The sequence below is a fragment of the Danio aesculapii genome, chromosome 3 (genome assembly GCF_903798145.1).
Source record: "Danio aesculapii chromosome 3, fDanAes4.1, whole genome shotgun sequence".
Classification (NCBI taxonomy): domain Eukaryota; kingdom Metazoa; phylum Chordata; class Actinopteri; order Cypriniformes; family Danionidae; genus Danio; species Danio aesculapii.
The window spans coordinates 4,573,105-4,597,461 of record NC_079437.1 but is presented as its reverse complement, the minus strand read 5'-3'; the positions used below and the strand labels follow the sequence as shown (position 1 = coordinate 4,597,461).

The 24,357-nt window shown below is 39.6% G+C and overlaps 1 protein-coding gene across 2 annotated transcripts in view; it reads right to left on the bottom strand.

The window, feature by feature from the left end:
- prr36b (proline rich 36b) overlaps window positions 1-24,357 on the bottom strand; it is a 75,423-nt gene that overhangs the window by 17,221 nt on the left and 33,845 nt on the right. For both annotated transcript variants that reach the window (XM_056452937.1, XM_056452938.1), the window contains 2 exons: window positions 10,999-11,653; window positions 8,873-8,957 (listed from right to left, as the gene is read on the bottom strand). In XM_056452937.1, coding sequence (XP_056308912.1) covers window positions 8,873-8,957; window positions 10,999-11,572 — 659 coding nt within the window. In that variant the 5' untranslated portion in view covers window positions 11,573-11,653. The remainder of the gene's footprint in view (window positions 1-8,872; window positions 8,958-10,998; window positions 11,654-24,357) is intronic.

The window sequence follows — 24,357 nt, the reverse complement described above, 5'->3', positions numbered from 1 at the left end:
CTGCTGTTAAAAACTAACCTAGAGTGCTGTTTGCTGTTAAAAACTAGCCTAGAGTGCCATCTGCTGTTAAAAACTAGTCTAGAGCACTGTCTACTGATAAAAAATTAGCCTAGAGCGCCATCTACTGTTAAAACTAGCCTAGAGCACCATCTACTGTTAAAACAAGTCTAGAGCACCATCTACTGTTAAAACTAACCTAGAGCATCATCTGCTGTTTAAAAACTAGCCTATAGTGCTGTTTGCTATTATAAACTAGCCTAGAGCACCATCTACTGTTAAAACTAGCCGAGAGCACCATCTACTGTTAAAACTAGCCTAGAGCACCATCTACTGTTAAAACTAGCCTAGAGCATCATCTGCTGTTTAAAAACTAGCCTAGAGTACCATCTGCTGTTTAAAAACTAGCCTAGAGTGCTGTTTGCTATTATAAACTAGCCTAGAGCGCCATCTGCTGTTAAAAACTAGCCTAGAGTGCTGTTTGCTGTTATAAACTAGCCTAGAGTGCCATCTGCTGTTAAAACTAGCCGAGAGCACCATCTACTGTTAAAACTAGCCTAGAGCATCATCTGCTGTTTAAAAACTAGCCTAGAGTACCATCTGCTGTTTAAAAACTAGCCTAGAGTGCTGTTTGCTATTATAAACTAGCCTAGAGCGCCATCTGCTGTTAAAAACTAACCTAGAGTGCTGTTTGCTATTATAAACTAGCCTAGAGCACCATCTACTGTTAAAACTAGCCGAGAGCACCATCTACTGTTAAAACTAGCCTAGAGCACCATCTACTGTTAAAACTAGCCTAGAGCATCATCTGCTGTTTAAAAACTAGCCTAGAGTACCATCTGCTGTTTAAAAACTAGCCTAGAGTGCTGTTTGCTATTATAAACTAGCCTAGAGCGCCATCTGCTGTTAAAAACTAACCTAGAGTGCTGTTTGCTATTATAAACTAGCCTAGAGCGCCATCTGCTGTTAAAAACTAGCCTAGAGTGCTGTTTGCTGTTAAAAACTAGCCTAGAGTGCCATCTGCTGTTAAAAACTAGTCTAGAGCACTGTCTACTGATAAAAAATTAGCCTAGAGCGCCATCTACTGTTAAAACTAGCCTAGAGCACCATCTACTGTTAAAACAAGTCTAGAGCACCATCTACTGTTAAAACTAACCTAGAGCATCATCTGCTGTTTAAAAACTAGCCTATAGTGCTGTTTGCTATTATAAACTAGCCTAGAGCACCATCTACTGTTAAAACTAGCCGAGAGCACCATCTACTGTTAAAACTAGCCTAGAGCACCATCTACTGTTAAAACTAGCCTAGAGCATCATCTGCTGTTTAAAAACTAGCCTAGAGTACCATCTGCTGTTTAAAAACTAGCCTAGAGTGCTGTTTGCTATTATAAACTAGCCTAGAGCGCCATCTGCTGTTAAAAACTAGCCTAGAGTGCTGTTTGCTGTTATAAACTAGCCTAGAGTGCCATCTGCTGTTAAAAACTAGCCTAGAGCATCGTCTACTGATAAAACATTAGCCTAGAGCATTATCTATTGTTAAAAATTAGCCTAGAACACCATCTACTGTTAAAACTAGCCTAGAGCATCATCTGCTGTTCAAAAAAAAGCACCATCTGCTGTTTAAAAACTAGCCTAGAGTGCTGTTTGCTGTTAAAAACTAGCCTAGAGCACTGTCTGATGTTTAAAAACTAGCCTAGAGCACCGTCTGCTGTTTAAAACTAGCCTAGAGTGCTTGTTTGCTGTTTAAAAACCAGTCTAGAGTGCTATCTGCTATTAAAAACTAGCCTAGAGCGCCATCTGCTGTTTAAAAAAACAGCCTAGAGCACCGTCTACTGTTAAAAACTAGCCTAGAGCGCCATCAGCTGTGTAAAAATTAGCGTAGAGCACCATCTGCTGTTTAAAAAACAGCCTAGGGCACCCTCTGCTATTAAAAACTAGCCTAGAGCGCCGTCAGCTATTTAAAAATTAGCGTAGAGCACCATCTGCTGTTTAAAAAACAGCCTAGAGCACAATCTGCTATTAAAAACTAGCCTAGAGCACCATCTGCTATTAAAAACTAGCCTAGAGCACCATCTGCTGTTTAAAAAACGGCCTAGAGCACCGTCTACTATTACAAACTAGCTTAGAGCGCCGTCTGCTGTTTAAAAAACAGCCTAGAACACCATCTGCTGTTTAAACCAAGCCCAGAGGGCCTCTGCTGTTTAAAAAACAGCCTAGAGCACCATCTGCTGTTTAAAACTAGCCTAGAGGGCCTCTGCTGTTTAAAAAACAGCCTAGAGCGCCTTCTACTGTTACAAACTAGCCTAGAGTGCTGTCTGTTGTTTAAAAAACAGCCTAGAGCACCATCTGCTGTTTAAAACTAGCCTAGAGGGCCTCTGCTGTTTAAAAAACAGCCTAGAGCGCCTTCTACTGTTACAAACTAGTCTAGAGTGCTGTCTGTTGTTTAAAAAACAGCCTAGAGCACCATCTGCTGTTAAAAAACAGCCTAGAGCACCATCTACTGTTACAAACTAGCCTAGAGCGTCGTCTGTTGTTTAAAAAACAGCCTAGAGGGCCTCTGCTGTTAAAAAAACAGCCTAGAGCACCATCTACTGTTAAAACTAGCCTAGAGCATCATCTGCTGTTAAAACTAGCCTAGAGCACCATCTACTGTTAAAACTAGCCTAGAGCATCATCTGCTGTTTAAAAACTAGCCTAGAGTACCATCTGCTGTTTAAAAACTAGCCTAGAGTGCTGTTTGCTATTATAAACTAGCCTAGAGCGCCATCTGCTGTTAAAAACTAGCCTAGAGTGCTGTTTGCTGTTATAAACTAGCCTAGAGTGCCATCTGCTGTTAAAAACTAGCCTAGAGCATCGTCTACTGATAAAACATTAGCCTAGAGCATTATCTATTGTTAAAAATTAGCCTAGAACACCATCTACTGTTAAAACTAGCCTAGAGCATCATCTGCTGTTCAAAAAAAAGCACCATCTGCTGTTTAAAAACTAGCCTAGAGTGCTGTTTGCTGTTAAAAACTAGCCTAGAGCACTGTCTGATGTTTAAAAACTAGCCTAGAGCACCGTCTGCTGTTTAAAACTAGCCTAGAGTGCTTGTTTGCTGTTTAAAAACCAGTCTAGAGTGCTATCTGCTATTAAAAACTAGCCTAGAGCGCCATCTGCTGTTTAAAAAACAGCCTAGAGCACCGTCTACTGTTAAAAACTAGCCTAGAGCGCCATCAGCTGTGTAAAAATTAGCGTAGAGCACCATCTGCTGTTTAAAAAACAGCCTAGGGCACCCTCTGCTATTAAAAACTAGCCTAGAGCGCCGTCAGCTATTTAAAAATTAGCGTAGAGCACCATCTGCTGTTTAAAAAACAGCCTAGAGCACAATCTGCTATTAAAAACTAGCCTAGAGCACCATCTGCTATTAAAAACTAGCCTAGAGCACCATCTGCTGTTTAAAAAACGGCCTAGAGCACCGTCTACTATTACAAACTAGCTTAGAGCGCCGTCTGCTGTTTAAAAAACAGCCTAGAACACCATCTGCTGTTTAAACCAAGCCCAGAGGGCCTCTGCTGTTTAAAAAACAGCCTAGAGCACCATCTGCTGTTTAAAACTAGCCTAGAGGGCCTCTGCTGTTTAAAAAACAGCCTAGAGCGCCTTCTACTGTTACAAACTAGTCTAGAGTGCTGTCTGTTGTTTAAAAAACAGCCTAGAGCACCATCTGCTGTTTAAAACTAGCCTAGAGGGCCTCTGCTGTTTAAAAAACAGCCTAGAGCGCCTTCTACTGTTACAAACTAGTCTAGAGTGCTGTCTGTTGTTTAAAAAACAGCCTAGAGCACCATCTGCTGTTAAAAAACAGCCTAGAGCACCATCTACTGTTACAAACTAGCCTAGAGCGTCGTCTGTTGTTTAAAAAACAGCCTAGAGGGCCTCTGCTGTTAAAAAAACAGCCTAGAGCACCATCTACTGTTACAAACTAGCCTAGAGCGTCGTCTGTTGTTTAAAAAACAGCCTAGAGGGCCTCTGCTGTTTAAAAAACAGCCTATAGCACCTTCTACTGTTACAAACTAGCCTAGAACGCCGTCTGCTTTTACAAACTATCCTAGAGCGCCATCTACTGTTAAAAACAAGCCTAGAGCACCGTCTGTTGTTAAAAACTACCCTAGATCGCCTTCTGCTTTTAAAAACTAAGCTAAGAATCGATTCAAGAGAGAATACAGATGCATTTTGGAAATCACTACAGAAACAATTTCTCAACATAATAAACCTGCAACCCTTTTATCCAGGACTAATAAGTGTAAATATTGTTGCACTTTTAATATATATTGCTCTATTTCAGCAGCCTGAAAACATCATGGACTCAGCCAATTGTGTATTTGACAGATGGGAATATAATGTGGAAAAAGGCAAAAGATTAGCATTTTTCTGCATGCTGCTAGTAAAATGCGGCCTTGCATAATTTATGGAGCAAAGTCAAAGCTTCAGGTGGCAAACACACACACACACACAAACCATTAATGCCAGCGGCCTGTATTATTTATTTAAAACCCAGTTCAGTAGATGTAGTACAACCTCTACTGCTGAGAGAGCTGGAAAGAAATGTTTCTGGACTGTAAAGCGAATGTTTAATTAATATTAAAGACACCGCATAGATAACTCTTCAGAAAAGTTTTGCTTCACTGTGCAGAGTAAACAGTGTGAGTCGTCTTCCTAAGGCAGAATTAAATACGTGTCAGATCGAAGATGCCCACCGGGTGAAAATAACGAGGAAAACACACGCTCCTGCGCTAATTGGACAACAGGCGGCCGTTTCACTGCTGTTTTGTGTTTGAGCTTACGGTCATAATGAGGCCGAGGCTGAAAACAAAGGCTCAGGGTGAATCCCCCCAGATTATCTTTCCTAAACCCAGAGCTGGAACACACACTGCAGCGCTAACCCTGTAAAGTGTCTTTCCTTTTCAAGCAGTCTGTGTGTGGGACGGCAGCCTTCCTACTCTAAACACCATTAATCATGCAGTAAACTTGCCGTTCGGCTGTGTAATGTAGGAGGAGATGCAACATGTCACGGCAAAACTCTTGGATCGAATTTAAAAATCTAAATTTATGCATGTGTCATGTTCACCAGGTTTACTCTTTATGGTTTGAAGTTACTACTTAATTTCTGAGCTGCTTGGAACAACATTGACTAAGTCATACACACATTTTTTCCCCCACCCACCCATACATAACGTCATGAGCTCTGTTACAGGCCTCAGGATGTCCCTCATCGCGTCTATAAACAACCAACAACAAAAAAAACTCTGTTCATGGCTATCTGCGGGCTTCTTTGAATAAAAAAAGAAGCTCCTTTGAGCAGCATGTTGTGATTCGCAGCGTGATTCAGATCGCCATAACCATCCTGACTTCTCTCTGTATCTGTCCTACATATCAGGAGAGCTGCTTTACATCTGTGAAACTACTGCGGGTGCTGGGTAGACTGCTGATTTACATGTCCCATAGGGTGGGAATCCAGATTTCTCCCAAATGAAAGTGTCTTAGAGTCACTGGGGAGACTAGAAAGAGTTTAAATGTTCCCCAACGTGAGAGAGTCTCATTTGGGAAGAGAGTTTCCCAGGAGTTTGGGGATTGTGCCAGTTCATTTCCCAACAAGTATTAGACTTGGAATTTATGCCTAACTGTTACACCTGGCTCAAAGATGTAACGTTAAGGGAGACGACACGAAATAATAACAACCAAAACATCAGTATCAGTATGTTCAATCAGTGTGAAAAGTAAGTAAATGGATGCGGTAAGTGTTGTCAGCGCTAGCGTATGAAATAAAGCCAAAATTGGAGCGTAGCTCTAGCCAACTGCCCCAAAAGTGAATGAACAGCGGCCCCTACAAACTCTCTCACTGGCTGTTTCTCAATATGCATTCTTCAGCGGTCTTGTGTTCTCGTGTAACGTCATCATCAGCTGCCAAAGTTCAGTTCCAACCCAGATAGCAAGAACATTTGGGCCAGATCTGGGTGATAGCTGGCACATGTGGCGTAGGTATGGCATGGCTGAACAGATATGGGCCAGATTATTACCATATATGTTCTGCCATGCATTCAGAATAGGCGGGAAAGTTCTTCTGGTTCACAGCTCATTTTGCAGCATGTGGGCCAGTTAACAAAAAACACATGGGAGACATCGGTAAACATCGACTTCTGGCTGACTTTAGGATTGCATTTGGAAAACGTGCGAAACTGAACACAGGTGTAACGTTAGATGACATCTGCCACACTTCAGTTGCCAAGACCTGCGAGTTTGACAATCTCTCCCTCTGTCATTTGCTGCAGGTAAGTGATAATTTGGCTTTTAAAGTGATTTTACTTAAATATTTATCATTGTTGGAGCCAACAGCCTAGTGGTATTGTACGCCGACATATAGCACTGACGTGCTCGCGGCGACCCGAGTTTGATTCCTGGCTCGAGGTCCTTTGCCGATCCTTCCCCTCTCTCTCTGCTCCCAATGCTTTCCTGTCTGAAATCTCTACAGTACTATCATAATAAAGGTGAAAAACCCCTAAAAATTATTATATAAAATAAATAAATAAAAATTCATCATTATATGTAAAAGTTAGGACTCATTGAGTGATTAGTTATTCAATTAATTAAGAAATGTGTCGAGTTAAATAGTATTTTCCTTTTTGAACGTGGTGCTTGCGTGATGTTAGCGCTCCAACAGTTTGCTCTTTAAATTAACATTAGCATTAATACTCAAGACCGCAAGAACAGAGGATGCGTAGAAGTTCCCGGATGTGTTCTTGATATCGAGGACGCATGGATGCAGACTTGAGCACCAAATTCGCTCTAGAAGTCCTAGAAGTCATTGCGACTGGAGGTGGGAAGCGCAGAATTTTATATAGGTGTATTATTAAAGTTCAGAGAAATAACTTAATTATCTCAGGAGCTTCTCTGAATGAGACGGTGAATATAAACATTACCATGGACATCTTAAAGGCCTAAACAAATTAAGGGTGATTATTTCCTGAAATTCCTATTAAAATCTGTTTTATTTCTATTGTGAAACGTATATTTGTAAAGTCTTTATGCAGAGCATTTATTGTGAAAAGGGGAAAAACAATAAATCATTGTATGAATGCTGTGATGTTTAAATAGTTTTCCATTTCAAGAGTTCACACTTAGCTGATGATTGATTATAAGCTTGTTCGGCATGCTGTCCCGGGGGGAGAGCCCTGACAGCATGCCAAACAAGGCGTTGCAAGGCGAGAGGGGAGTTTGAGCTCAGGTAAAAGGGGATCTCGAGAACTCCCCTGCTGTAGTAGCTAATGAACAGACAGTGATTGCCCTAAAGAGATAACTACATACTAGGAGCATGTCTATGGTGCCGATTTGGATTAGTCAATTAACTTAAGTTGCATGTTTTTGGACGGTGGGAGGAAACTGGGGAACCCGGGGGAAACCCACGTGAGCATGGGGAGAACGTGTAAACTCCGCACAGAAACGTCTGCTAGTTTGGTAAAGCTTGGAACCAGAGACGTTCTTGCTGTGAGGCAACAGTGCTAAGCACTGGGCCACCGTGTCACCCATCTAGGAAGAAGGAGGAGTAGGTGTGGATGAGGGGATTCTTCAAAACGAAGATAGCGGTGGTACGTAACCCAGGGTATTTATAGTAGTTTAGGAGTCGTCTGATTGGTGCATTGAGAATTGGATAATGCGGATCCAGCCGCTAGCAATCATAAGCACGTGATCCTCTCGAAATTAGTTTATAAATAAACTTCACTAAAAACACGTGAAGGTCATGTGACCATCAGGAAGAACGCAGTATCTCATTTTTCAGAGGACGCGTTCTCTGTTCTCGCGGTCTCCTGGGTTTGTTCTTCCGAGGTGACCTGACAAGACCGGTCTCCACAAGAACGCAAGTCCGATCTCTGCGTTCTTGGAATTGAGAAACAGCCACTGAGTTTAAATAAGGCCGCTGACCAGCATCAGGTGCGCTAATGGCCCGCCCCCCAACCAAGAACAGACTAAACACAAAAACACAAACCAAAACAGCGCAGTCCTAACACTAATGCTTTAAATATCCAATGACTGCCTGCAAGAGACTTCCCAGCAGGCACCTTGATGTCAAAAAAACATCATAAAACATGCTAAAAATTGATTTAATGTCAGTTGACTACCTTTATGTCAAAACAACATCAACTTGACATCTAACAATGACATCTAAAATCGATTACAGAATAGCTCCGTAATGGATTTTCACACCAATTTTAGATGTTAATTTGATGTAGTTTTGACATCAAGGTATTTTAAAGGCACTGAGGGGATGCAAAATCCAGTGTAAATTTGTAGTGTTCAGAGTACTTTTTGTGTCGCTGTTTTGATGGTCAAAAGGAAATCAATGTGTGAATGTCAAATGGATGTCAAGGGTTTGGACATCAAATCGATTTGCATTTTTGATGCGTTTTTTTAACATCTAGGTGCCTCCTGGGATGGACTGCAGTGAGTTATGGGTCACATTATTCATTCATTCATTCACTCATTTTCCTTCACCTTAGTCCCTTTATACATCAGGGGTTGCCACAGCAGAATAATCCGCCAAATTATTTAGCATACGTTTTACACAGAGTATGCCCTTTCAGCTACAACCCAGTACTGTTCCCATACTCTACGACCAATTTAGTTCATTCAATTCACCGACCGCATGTCTTTGGACACACGAACTCAGAGAGAACATGCAAACTCCACACAGAAATGCCAACAGACCTAGCTGGGACTCGAACCTGCGACCTTCTTGCTGTGAGGCCACAGTGCTAACCACTGAGCCACCGTGTCACCTGGGCTACATTATGTTATTCTAACTACCAGATTTCCATGTAGGCATTCCAAGCCAATGAAACTCTTACCTGGTTGTCTTGGCACCAGATGGTTTGGGAGCGTCAGTGGTGCTGCTCTTGGTGGTGGACGCAGTAGCGGGTCTTGGAGCTGGAGCTAGAATGAAGCGTAAACATGTTTATGAGCATTAAACAAATAAGATATTTATTTCCATAAGATAATACCTAACGTCGGGGAATCAAACCCTCCTGGAGAGATGGAGGGTATTCAAAAATCTATTCCCTATATCCCCATTTACTATTGCCTACTAGGCATGGTACGATAACTATTTTCAAGGTATACCGCGGTTTGGAAATGCCAAGGTTTTAAAACCGCTAAAATTTTCTGTTCTATCGTTGCTGCGGTATATGTACGATTTTTTTAACGTTTTTATTTTTACATTTATTTATTTTTTTGTTTGTTTTTTAGGACAACAGTATCTCCAGCAGAAAAGATCTCCAAAGATGCCATTTTAAATTGTAATGAAATCTGTGTTTTTGAAACCGATGAAGACAGCAGAAGTCAATGGTTCATTTGAATTATTCAGCCTGACATGTTTACTCTTCTTAAATATAATAAATGATTCTAAATATAAAATATATTGGCTATGTCCGAAAATCGCCTACTACTCAGTAGGTACTGCATTTTACTACTCGACCGCTAGAAAAATACATTCAATACAGTATGAGCGTGAGTAGTGTGAATGGAACTCGCACGTACTACGGATGCCATTTTGTCATCATCACATGACATATCCACATCAGTTGCATGTATTCTCTCGCGGTGCATCATGGGATATTACTTCAGAATCTCACCGGAAGTAGTAGGTCATCCGAGTACTTCTTGCATACTGTTTTTCAAATCTTATGAATTCAGACATACTCCTCGGCTCGCATACTGTTTTTAGCGTACTATATAGTATGGAAGCATGCCATTTTGGATACAGCCATTGTGTTTAAAGCGGAAAAAAAGTTCTTGTTCTTTACCCAGACATTTAAAAAGAATATATTTTAGTAATCACAATACCATGAAACTTTGTTATTTTTATCTAATGTTATCATACCGTTGGAAGCTTATACCGGCCCATGCCTATTTCCTACATTAGTCCACTTACATAGCCTGCTTAAAGGAGTGAATGAAAACAAGTGAGTGAATGAGAGTCCTAAGTGCACATTTTGTTTGTGTTGTGCTGGTTGATAAATCCCTTAGACCAGAGATGGCCAAAGTTGGCCAATGGTAACCCTTGATTTGGCCCGCCATCCCATCTGAGAAGAGAGGGAGAAGGATGGGGATGGAGTCGAGATTGTCAATTCAGACTTTGTTTGTCTGTTTTATTGTTAAATGCTAACTGAAATTAAATGTTCAAATTAAATAGTGTGAGTTAATCAGATTTTGTTTAAATGTACATGTGCAAGCTGTCTATTAGTAAAGAAACCAGGTATTTGATTTCTGTATTCGAACGTTAACTCAACAATTCAGCAATACTTTATTTAGACTGAAACATAATCCTATTGGTGTCTGATGTGGAAGCCATCTTGTGGTCAGACGCAGAAATGCTGTGCATTATAGGTATTCTCTAGCTGTTGAGTGTACATTGGTTGTGCATTTGTTATTGCAGTGCATTGTGGGATTGATTGTGGGCACTTCAGAACATCCACCACTATAAATAGCTGCAAATTGCACACAAACAGGAAGTGATTAGTATAGAGGGCGATCAGTATAAGTGCCATTTCAGATATAGCCCTACACACAGAAATAAAGTTACAATAACAGTCACTGGGGCGGTACCTTTTCAAAAGGTACACTTTAGTACCTTACAGGTGCACATTGGTACTTTAAAGGTACCATTTTACACTTTTGCTCCTTTAAGGTACTATGAAGTATACATTTGTACATTTTAGGTATTAATATTTACCTTAAAAGGTACAAATGTGAACCTGCTTGGTACAAAACAAAAGTATCGCCCCAGTGACAGTTTTTGTACATTTATTTCTGATATTTTACAGTCTTTAGCGCTAACTCTAATTAAACACACTTGAACCAGCTATAATTATATACAGGTGTCACTTACAAATTACAGCTCTTTGTGTTGTAGCAAAGCCAGAACTAAAGTCTGCATGACTCCAACTTTACAGACCCCTGAGTTACATCCAATTACCTGTAGTTTTTGGTTTGGGCTTCAGACCATTAGCCGGAGCAGCAGGGGTTTTCTTGATAGGCTGTGCTGTCCCTGTTGTCTTCACACCATTGGCTGGAGCACTAGCAGGTCTCGCCGTCCCCAGCGGCTTCTTCTCTGCCACCTTGGTAGGGGTCTTGGTTGTGGCCGCAGCAGCAGACCCAACTGTTTTTTTAGGTCCAGCAGTGGTTGAGGTTTTCTTATCCAAGCTTCCCGTGGTGGGCTTTTTGGTGACGCCATTTGCTTGCGACTTCTGTGCCCCATTTGTCAGGCGGCTTTGGCCAGTGGGGGGACGGGAGCTGGTCGTAGTTGCCTTGGTACCAGCGATAGGTGTCTTTGTTTTGGCAGGAGCCTTCGTCTTAGCTTTAGGATCCGTAGGCTTTTCCTTTCCAGTCTTGTTGGTTGCAGAAAGTGGTGCTGTTGGTTGTGGTTCAGCTTCTGTTGCAGGCAAAGCCTGCTCCTGGGCTTCGCCTACTGGCGCCACCTCGATCGCAGGACCTGCATTTAACGCTTCCATTGGCTCCATTGATGCGGTGTCAACACCATCCGGTTTCATCTTGTCCTAGTCCTGGAGGTCCGTCTCAGCAGTAATCAGGAACCAGTTGGAGTTTACTGCTATCAGACGGCAATGACTGACCTGAAAACAAGAGAAACAACACATTGATTTACTGCCTGATTTAAAGTCCCCAAAAAATCAAAATCAAGTTCTTAAGATGTTAGTATCAATATGTTAGTCTTAAGGATATCTATAAACTAGTGTGCTCCAAAACAGTGACAATATGTCATTCAGAAGATATAAACATTCAAAACTTGTAGTTTGTCACTTCCGGCCAAATGAATCAATGATTTTATGACGTGACCTCATAGTTTCTCAACAAATCTTCTGACCAATCAAATACTCCGACATGCCCCGCCCCCTTCAAGATGAATCTCATTTGCTTTTCATTTGATGCGCTTGTGCTCAACCACTCTCATGGGCAGTGCTGTGATGAAAAAACAAAAAGCTATTGGCTGTGTTTTAAAGGGGAGGGGCTATTATATGTCCCGCCCTCTCTTCATGTTTCAGTTGACATTTCATCAAACAACATTTCAACATTTCAAAGCACTTTATTGGACCTTTAAAACATAAAAAAATCAAGTACAAACAAGACAAAAGTCTGATTTAAAGTCCCCATGAAATCAAAATGAACTTTTTAAGATGTTAGCATCAGTATGTTAGTCTTAAGGATATCTTTAATCTAGTGTGCTCCCAAAACAGTGACAAAATTCACACTTAGAAGATATAAACATACAAAGTTTGCAGTTTGGATAAATTTTTTTATTTTTTTTTGACGTTCCCTCATACTTCAGTTTTCATCAAATCTTGACCAATCAAATGCTCACTAGTATCTGACATGCCCCGCCCCCTTCATTTCATTTACTTGTCGTTGGATGCTCTTGAGCTCAACCACTCTCACTGGCAGAGTGGTGATAAAAACAACACGATATTGGCTGTTTTTTTAAGGGGAGGAGCTACTACATGTCCCGCCCTCTCTTCATAATTCAATCGCCATTACATCACGCATTAAAAAATACTGCACATTTCGAAGCACTTCACAGGACCTTTAAAACATAAAAAACAAGTCCAGACAAGACTGACGTCTGAACCCCCTCTCACTGGCCGGCAGAGCGAAGAGAACAATCAGATAAAGAATCAAGTTTGGGTAACATGCAAATGCCTAAGAAAGAGATTAGGAATGAAGTAAAGAGTGAGCTGTGCTGAGGGAAAACAACAGCTGATTCAGAGCTCAGAGCTTGTGGATTTGTTTAAACTGTAACTAAACTGAATTAAAGCCACACGAGATGATGTTGCCAGCTACTAGGAGCTATATCAGGAGTGCCATTACAGCTGTCATTAATGCCGTTTTGACTGTTTCAGATGCAGTTTTACATTTGGCAAGGCATCTATCGTCAGATTATTTCGGTTGCATTTCATGTTTAAGAAATCTTTGGGATTTTTAAAACCCTTTAGGGGAGTTTCTAATTGCTAACTACTAACAACGCAGCAATGCCAGATGCATTACCCACAATGCCTCACTGAAGCAGATGTTGTTTGCATGATTTAAGAGCAGCAGCAGCAGCTCCACAGCAAAGTTCATCCAGAGGAAGAGGCCAACGAGAGGAAGTGGCTTGGCTCAAGAGAGCATGGGAAAAAAACAACAAGCACTCGCACACTAGCGGTTTCCGTCCACCTATATTCATGCGCATTTTGGAATATTGAGTAACGGAAATGCCAAGATGCACATAAAAGTAGAGTAAACTTTTCATCCGATAAGTAGGGCCAGACGGAATCTGCAGAGGTTTTTTGCAATTTTCTTCTAAAATCTGCGGATTTCTGCTGAATGATTTTGGGAGTATCATAACTAAAACCTTAATATGTGAAATAAAAAATAACATCTTTGTAACTTTTATTTAATGTTTACAATGCAAATCCAATTACATTCACTTTATTTGGTAAACAAAGCAAGTCTCTCATATAATGTATCTACTAAAAGACAGAAAACATTACTGTACAAACTATTGTACATAAATCAGATGAGCATTTTCATATTAGTCAATAATATTACTGTAATTAATTTGAAAACTGAATAAATATAGATTTACACACATTTACTCAAGTAAATAAACAGAATTATTGATGGGCTAAAAATCTGCGAAATTCAGCACGCTCAGATTCCGTGTGGGCCTACCGATAAGACAAAAATGTGATAAACTACATTGGAAACACACAAACTCCAGTATTGGCATCAAAAAAGTGATGTGATTTAGTTTGAACTGATCATGTGATGATCAAAAGTGTTTCAGAGATGCATTATTGGACTTTACAGCATTTCCAGCACATTGTAAAAGATTTCTAAAAGGCCTCAGCCGTCAGTCCATCATAACAGTTGGGCGATGTCGACCAATCTGTCATCGTCTAATATGAAACATCGCGATGGATGATGACATCGTCATCGTAGGCAGGGGTGAATTAATTATTTATGAATAATTCATTAATTCGTAACGAATTAATTATTTTTAGCCTACCGTTTCAACTACCTGACCCACATGGTCCTTGTTTTACCCATAACCAAATCATAAATAAATAAAGATAAGCTACACACAAATTACCACCTGTCAATCACTTTTTCCGCTGGACTCTGGCATGAATAGGCAGAGTGATCTGTATCGTTATTTGTTTATTTATATATTTTATTATGGTTTTAATGCCATATCAGCAGCACTGGCTATATTCATGGCAAAAACATATACTAAATATACAATATATAATCATATCAGTTTCTTAACAAACATACATTGAAGAAAAAAAAACATACAAGTAGCAACTACACTGAAAACGTGTCATATACAATCTTTTAGTTTGATTAAAGATAAATATTCAAAAATTGCTCCAGAAGACACCCTTTCAAACATTTCACTATATTATAATATTTCCCGAATGAAAACGTTCTCTAATATCATTTAAAGATACACATTTTATTAAAATATGCTTTATTGTCAAAATATTCTTACACAAGTTACAAATCGTTTTTTCTTCCCTTTTCATCGGTGCCGTTATAATGGCGTCGACAAACTTTTTTGGTGAAAAAGTTGCACAACCAACAGGAAACAACCACGAGTATCTGAGGTGTTCACCGAAAAAAGTACAAGCGTGAAACTGAAAGATTGAAGCAGTGTACTGACGCTGTGACACGTTACCTAATAGATTCAAAAGACCAAAGAGTCGTTAGATAAAGACAATTAATTAAATATCACGTTTAACAACTATAGTGAGACGCCATCCAGCGGTATATCCTTGATAAACTGTCTGACGTGCACTGCTCTCAGGGGTTTTGACTGCCTGGAGCTCAGACCTGCTAGTACATGTGTGTGGTCACATGATGTGCGTTTTCAGTGGTATAGTGTGGACGTAGGGCTTTTCAGAAATGCTAGATGAAACGCCAGTGTGGATGTGGATCATTTTTATTCTAAAAATGCCATTTTAAAACTAAGATGTATTAGTATAAATGCGGCCTAAGTGTGTATTTTTTGCGCGCGGGTTGCTTGTGCCTTAGGGGCGGGGCAGAGGATTGAGATGCCGGCTCAGCATCGTGATGTCTATCAGCCATCAGCGATAGACGATGGCATCGTCTATCGACCCAACCCTACATCACAGTGTTTCAGTGTTATTATTTGTCTATTATTATTCCCTCCGGAACTGTCTTAAACATCTGTCTGCGCTCCCAAAGAGTGTCTCAAGCCTCCAAAAGCACCGCATTCAGCGGGTTCATTGCATTTCGTCTTTTGAGGCACAACTCATTTATTAGAGAAGAAGAAACACCACAGTGGCTTCTTCCAACACACTACACTACATTTCTCTGGCTGATATCTGCTTCAGTTTATCAGGAAGTGATGATTTTACTCTCTTTGGTTTCTCATTGGACGGAAACGCTGCTTTATTTGCAAATGTCTTATGCCATATTGCAGTTTAATCTAATCTAATAGTAACCGGACACCACCTCTCTGTTATATTCCAGATCTGATATCGCTTTCTTTCTGAGCTCCACATTCATTCCTACACCCCTCAGATTCATTCTGGCTCTTACAAAATCTGCTCAGTTCGTCCTCACACAGATGGTCCAGGCAGCTGAGCTTCCCCAATGAGAGAAACTGGGGGAGGGGGAGCGAGAGAGTGATGGAAATGAGAAAGAGAAAGCCCTGAGGAAAACAAGCCATTCCATATAGGCTGCCAGATATGACAAAATAGAGATGACAAGATATATTATGTCCAAGACAGAGATCTATTTATCTCCATCGACTACCGCGCACATTGACTTGCAAATAACTGCGCACATGACAAATCTGTTTCTGCTCTCTGGATTTGAGACCTTCAATTCAATTCAAGCTTATTTGTATAGCGCTTTTCACAATAATTATTGGTGCACATTACTGCATTACAATCAAAATCAGAAAAGTTAAGGTTAATTAGCTACCATAACTTTACTAGTCACTAATAACTAGGCCCAGACGGAATCTGTGGACATTTTTTGCGATTTCTGTGCAGAATTTTGTAAAAATCTGCAGATTTATGCGGAAGGATTTTAGGAGTATCATAACTACAACCTTAATATGTGAAATAAAAAGTAACACCTTTTAACTTATTTAATGTTTACAATGCAAATCCAATTAGATCCACTTTATTTAGTAAACAAAGCAAGTCTCTTATATAATATCTCTACTAAAAGACAGAAAATATGACTTTACAAACTGTATTGTAAATAAATCAGATGAACATTTTCATATTAGTCAATAATACTATTTCAAGAGTTCACACTTAGCTGAAGATCCATCAAAAGCTTGTTTGGCATGCTGTCCCGGGAGAGAGCCCCGAGCTCAAGGGATCCTCGAGCCCGGGGCTTCCTCCCGTTTGCAGAGCGAGAGGGGAGCCTGAGCTCGGTGGATCTCAGAACTCCCCGTCTGCCGTAGCTAAGGGAACATGTGAGGAAAAAAGGGGGCTAGACAAATGCTTGATTGTTATGCCTGATGTATATATTTGAATGGTGGGAGGAAACCGGAGAACCCGGGGAAAACCCACGCGGACACGGGGAGAATATACGAACTCCTCACAGAAACACCTACCGACCTGGCAGGACCAGGGCTGGCAGTGTTCTTGCTGTGGGGCTAACAGTGCTAACCACTGGGCCTCCATGCCGCCCGATCTATAGTGAAGGGGGAGAATGGGGAGGAAGTTAAGGGAGGAAGGGGGTTTCTTCCAAACGAAGATAAAGTGGACTGAAAACTGTGGTTATTTATAGTTGCTTATGGCTCGTATGATTGGATGATACTGATTAGCTTAATACGAGACCGGCTGTGATAAATCATAAGCACGTGATCCTCTCGAAATTAGTTTATGAATAAACCTCACATAATCAATATTATAGAATAATATAGAATCAATGATGGGCTGAAAATGTGCGTAAATCTGCGCGCGCAGATTCCATGTGGGTGAAAAAGTGAAAGTTATTATATATGAACACTGTTAACCTGCAGTTATACACTATACACTATACACATTATACACTACACAGCTATACACTATATAGGTGATGTCCATGTGTGTGCATGTTTAATGAAGTGTAACTACACTTAAAAAAATCTTGCTGCCTTAATTTTAGTGGAATCAAATGGACTTTTTCTAGTCCTCTCAACTAACATCAATCAAACTAAACTAAAAATATTATGTTAAATGTTGTATATGTGACAGATGCCAGCTAGTGAAGTGTTGTGCAGGTAAACCTCACTCCTCTGACCTCTAAGGTGCTCTAGCGACGTATGCTGGAGGTCATGGTCTTTAGCCTCCTGGTTAGAGCAACCGACTCCCACGCGGAAGGTCAGCGGTTGGTTGGGTGGTGTAGGACCGGCGGGGTTACATATAACTTAAAAAAAATAGTTGAATTACTTTTAAAAAATAAGTAAAAGCAACAGAAAATATTAGTATTTTGACATTTTTTTGTGTAAAGATTGCTTGCTTTATTCTGAAAAAGGGGGGTATTTAAATAGGCGGGGTGGCTCAGTGGTTATCACTGTGGCCTCACAGCAAGAAGATCTCTGGTTCGAGTCCTGGCTGGGTCAGTTGGCGTTTCTGTGTGGAGTTTGCATGTTCTCCCTGTGTTGGCGTGGGTTTCCTCTCATTTCCCTTACAGACCAAACACATGCGCTATAGGGGAATTGAATCAAGTAAATTGGCTGTAGTGTATGAGTGCGTGTGTGAACGTTAGTGTGTATGGGTGTTTCCCAGTACTGGGTTGCGGCTGGAAGGGCATCCACTGTGTTAAACATTTGCTGGAATAGTTTGTGGTTCATTCCGCCATGGTGATGCCTGATAAACAAGGGAGTAAGTCGAAGGAAAATGAATGAATGAATGAACTTTAACTAGTAACTAATATCTTTTAACAGTTAAAGATATTATTATATATACAGTAAACATAGTTAACCTGCAGTTATATATTATATAGGTGATGTCCATGTGTACGTTTAATGAAGTGTATTTGTAAAAGAAATCTTGCTGCCTTACTTTTTTTAGAGTCAAATGGACCTTTCTAGCCATCTCAACATACATTAATCAAACTAAACTAAGCTATTAAGTTTAAATATAAAGTTTATTTTGTTAAAAACTTTAACAAACGGAGCTGAAACTTGATTAACTCATTAAAATATGTAAAAGAAACACAGAAAAATTTTGTATTTTGTCAATAGATTTTTTTACAGTGTACAGATTGTTTGGTTTTTTCTAAAAGGGGGATATTTTAATATAACAATATTGCTATTTTTCCTGGTTTAGTAAGGATTTCAGCAGTGATAGCTGACACTACTGCTTTAAATGCAACACATTTCCCATTATGAATTATGAAACTGATTTCCTTTGGTCAGATTACTTTCAATCATCAGTTGTATCAGGATCAAGGTTGGGCGAGTTACTTAAAAAAAGCAATTAATTACCAATTACATCATTAAAATACTATTTACATTTAGTCATTTAGTGGATGCACTTGCCCAAAGTGACTTACAATTGAGAAGGAATTCAGCCATTCACAAGAAGTGACAATACATGCAACAAGTGCTGATTATATAAAGGTATTTAATTTGAAATGACTGTCTTAAAGCTAACTTAATTACAGAGTAATTGAATTACTTGACTCAGCACTGCTTACATAACTAACCCTAACCCTATTAATGCATAGACAACTGAAATTAAGCTCTTTTAATTCTTTACATTTGAGCCAAACAGAGCCATTTACCTTTATTATAAAATGTAACATTTAAGGAATAATAAATATTGAATGTATTGAAATGAAATTAATGGAGTCAAAAATTAATGACAGTATATGATATTTTAAAGTAATGAAGTATTATATACCGTCATTAATTTCTGACTCAATTCATTTAGTGTTTTCAATCGTCTTGATAAATGTAACCTCTATCTGAGCAAATTTCATTGATCTGCAAAGCACATTTGTATTTTGTTACTCTGATTCTCTAAATTGATTTATACAGAGCTGCTGTATTTATTTACAGTACTTAAGGCAAGCATATTCTGTAATTAAATTACTTAAAAAATGAAAAGTAATGCCTTGTTACTTTACTTTTCTGCAGAAAAGTAATCTAATTACAGTAATTAACTACTTTGTAAATAATTACACCCAACAATGGCCAGGACTGCCTTGTTGTGGTGTTTTGGACCAAAACAGCTGCTCCAATCCATTTTAATCATGTTAATCATGACCGCTCTGTTTTAAATATAGGGGTCCCTGAGGGATGTGTATTATCCCCTATTTTATTTTCTATTTATATGAATGAACTGCAGAGCAATAATGATGATAATCTCGCTCTTATAAAATACGCAGATGATCTGGCATTGGTTTCCTGCATGGAGAAATGAATACCTCTTTATATTTTAAATATATTAATAGTATCAGATGGGTTTGGCAAAAATTCATTACATCTTAATATCGGAAAAAAACAAAAGAGTTATGTCTGGGAAGTCAAACAAGAGCAGATACTAGATTTTAGAAACCAATCATAAATGGAAAAATAGTAGAGCAGGTCTCAAATTTTAAGTATTTAGTAATTGTTGACAATAAACTGAATTTTGATAATAATGTAGAGGCTGTTTATAAGACGGCAAGTCAGCGTCGCAAGTTGAGAAGTTTTAATGTTAGTACACAGACTTTAAACATAGCATGTAGATCATTAATAGAGAGTGTTCTCACATTTAATATTGTTTCATGGTTTGGTAACTCAACACTTAAACAGCTTTTGATGGTGACTTCAGTCAATGTGGCCCACATATGTTTTAAGATAACTGGGCCACATTTGCCATATCCTTTCTGGGCCGCTTTAGGCTCACAGCCACATTAGCCAGAGATAACTGTGCCAAATATTCACCAAAAGTGGCCCACATTTGTTTTAGGATAACTGGGCCATGTTTGCCATATCTTCTCTGGGCCACTATAGGCTCAAATCCACATTAGCCAGAGCTTACTGTGCCGAATATTCGCCAAAAGTGGCCCACATTTGTTTTAGGATAACTGGGCCATGTTTGCCATATCTTCTCTGGGCCACTATAGGCTCAAATCCACATTAGCCAGAGCTTACTGTGCCGAATATTCGCCAAAAGTGGCCCACATTTGTTTTAGGATAACTGGGCCATGTTTGCCATATCTTCTCTGGGCCACTATAGGCTCAAATCCACATTAGCCAGAGCTTACTGTGCCGAATATTCGCCAAAAGTGGCCCACATTTGTTTTAGGATAACTGGGCCATGTTTGCCATATCTTATCTGGGCCACTATAGGCTGAAATCCACATTAGCCAGAGCTTACTGTGCCGATTATTCGCCAAAAGTGGCCCACATATGTTTTAAGATAACTGGGCCATATTTGCCATCTCTTCTCTGGGCCACTTTAGGCTCACAGCCACATTAGCCAGAGATAACTGTGCCGAATATTCGCCAAAAGTGGCCCACATTTGTTTTAGGATAACTGGGTCATGTTTGCCATATCTTCTCTGGGCCACTATAGACTCAAATCCACATTAGCCATAGCTTACTGTGCCGAATATTCCCCAAAAGTGGCCCACATATGTTTTAAGATAACTGGGCCACATTTTCAATATCTTCTCTGGGCCACTATAGGCTAACAGCCACATTAGCCAGAGCTTACTGTGCCGATTATTTGCCAAAAGTGGCCCACATATGTTTTAATGTTAGTACACAGACTTTAAACATGGCATGTAGATCATTAGTAGAGAGTGTTCTCATATTTAATATTGTTTCATGGTTTGGTAACTCGACACTTAAACAGAAGAAGAAATTATCACAAATTATCAATCAGGCAAATAAGATAACTGGTCACAAACAACATTTGCTGCAGATTCTATTTGACTCCGTTATGGAAAAAACTGAAATTGTGTTGTTATATGGTTGTATGTATGCAGTTGTTGTTTTAAATCCGGTGTTAAAGACAAATTTCCTTTCTGTGTCAAGCAGAACGGACAATAACATTTAAACTAAATAATGCATGCAAATACTCATTCATTCATTTATTTCAGAGGTCCCCACAGCGGAATGAACCACCAACTATTCCAGCATGTTTTACTCAGCGGATGCCCTTTCAGCCGCAACCCATTACTGTCAAACACCCATACACACTCATTCACACACACTCATACACTACGGCCAATTTAGTTTATTCAATTCCACTATAGCGCATGTGTTTGGACTGTGGGGGAAACCGGACGACCCGGAGGAAACTCACGCCAACACGGGCAGAACATGCAAACACCACACAGAAATGCCAACTGGCCCAGCCGGGACTCAAACCAGCGACCTTCTTGCTGTGAGGCCACAGTGCTAACCACTGAGCCACACCCTGCATGCAAACACTTTACTTATATTCTAGAGACACAATACCTGCTTTGTTTAACAGCTGCACGAAGACTTATAACTATATTAGTGACGAAACACGTCGAATATTTGTTTTATTTTTAGCCGAACATAAGCGCATGCAACATTACGTCCACGTCTGAGGCTGTTTTTAATCGAATGAAAAACATCTCTTGTAGTTCGCGTCTCTCCATTTTAACACCGCTTATAAACCAGGCTTTGTTGTATCCTCTCCAAACCCTCTGGCCTTTTTGTTTTCCCTCCCGCTATTGATCCGTTTGCAATGATAGATGAGAATCGGCCTGTGAGAACGTCAGGTGGTGGAGAGCTGAAGAGATTAGAGGAGTGAAACAGCCTTGTCCCGAGAGGAAAAGACACACACACACACACACACCATCACATGGCCTTATGACCTGAGTGATCCTGCTGAGGGATATAATGTCTTCCTCTGCATGTAAACAACAGTGACTCAGGGATCAGAAGTCTGTGTGTGTCCACTTCTGGACGGGCCTGTCACAATAATCAACATATCGACTGCAATACTTGGAGATGACCTCAATCATTTTTGCATTTACAAATTCACAAAAAGGCATTTTACAATGACATTTACATTCGACCTCACCGCTGTCAAAGTTTATAACTGGACATTTACCTAACAGGACATTTAATAGCATATATAATAGGACATTTACCTGTTTAACATTAATTTATAGAATCTAAACCTTAAAAATGATACATATTTTAAAGCGTTTATGGCTATTTGCATTATTATGCCGTTGTATAATCAACTGAGGCTCACTGCGGATACGTACCCATGTCTACATTTCTGGGAACAGCGAAATGTGTAACCGGAGGTTCGTCTGCTCGCAGTTTTTGTTCTTGCAAATCCCCCATAGGCCGCTGTGTACGCTTTTTGATGATCTCAAATTTCTCTTGTGTGTCCTCTTCTCACGTAAATCCACCAGAGGGCGCTATATACACTTCAGCCGACCAGGGGTGCTTTTCCAAAAAACATTGTTAGCTAACTCAGGTCACAGGTTGCGTCGTTACAGCATAGTTTGTTGATTTGGCGTTTCCCAAATGCATCGTTCCAACGAACATTCGCAAACTGCGTCGCAAATTTGTTCGATTGCAACTACACCTATAGAGCTGTAGTCAGAGGCAGAGTTCCTGGTTGTGTGCTATTTCCAGTTATCCCCCTATGCACTATTCCTTTGGAACCTTCCAACATTTAAACTTGACTTCAATGATTTGAAAAAAAAAAACATTAGTGATCTCTCTTAGGTGTAATTTGCTTTTAAAGTATTTTTACAGTTCAGTTTTAGCGATCATCATATTGACAACTGCGCTCCCTTCGTAGTGCACTTTGAAATCATTTATGCCATTTTGAACACAGCCATGGCTCATGACGAAAGCTATAGGTGACCTATTATTTAAAGCGGAATTTACATTACGTCTCCAAAGCTTGTGAAAACAAAAATATACATCATACGTTAATTATTTTAATTTGTAGTAGGTTATTTATTAAGAAATGTATCTGTACTGTACATGACATGGGCCTGTGGGTTAGAAGATTTCTGCAGTGGTTTGAATGTGTCAAATTGTAAAAGTACACTTTTACAATAAATAAAATAAAATAAATAACAATATCCTCCTTAATAAAAAAAATAATAATAATAATTAATATTATTATTATTACGTAGGATTTTTCTTTATCTCTTAATAAATAGCCTACTATAAATTACAACTATTAACGATTTATATGATTTATATATGAGATTAAAATACGTGTTAGCCAAGTGGTTTTATATTTTAGAAAAGAATAAGGAATATTCTCAGTAATATTTGTAAAGGAAACACAGGCCCTATATGTGCCATTTACATTTATTTCAATTAATATGGAAAGCGAGTGCATGTTTTTATCAAAACTAATATTGGATTTTTTTAAATGCGTCTGTGCGTGTAAAACAATATAATTTGCACAAATAAATGATGGGGTTTTCCTTTTTAGAAGTTGTTACTCCACCCCCTTTAGAGCATCATTAAGGATCGTTTTACGTTATAACTAACGTAGTACAAACGACGTATCTGCGACAGAGAAACTACGGTTTTGGGAAACACTCGTCACCACATCGTTCTTTTCTCAAATGATGCATCATTCTATGATAGTTCAAGCCGCGAGTTATGTTGTTGTTTGGGAAATGCACACTAGGTCAGCTTGACTAACCCACCCACATTCTTCTCTAAACCCAACCAATAGTGTTTTCAAAATCAATCAATAAAAGAAAAGACATCACGGCTGCGTGATTTCACCACGTTTTCAGTCTGTTTATTAATTGATCTTATTTTATTTACTTAACCTGGTTCTGAAACCGTTCTTCACCGGACTCAAACCCCGTTGTCACGGTCAACTCTGCTCTGCATCCCAAGTCCACCAACGTATGCGGCCGGCTACTGGGCAAACTGGTAACACTGGAAAAGTCGTCCATACAGCAGTCAGCTGGTAGCGCGGAAAGAAACAAAAGTCGTCGCTGGCATCAAACCACCCTGTAGCGTTCATTATAAAGAGGAAATGCAGCCAGATGTACCACTGGCTACATAATTCACGCTCTCCAGAAATTTAGACAGGGGTACGTATCCACAATGGGCCTGTGTTGTATATAATCATTGTATAATCAGTGGCATAAAATGACCTCAACTGACCTCTGATCTCACTTCTACTCTATTCTACGGGCTGATTTTGACAAGCACAGGTAAAAAAAACATATTAAAAATTAAATAAAGTAAGGTGGAGAGTATGGACTTCAGGCCAAAAATTGTTGTGTGTGTGTAGAGAAGGCATTCACTTACTCACAGACTGACTTACATGCATGATAATAT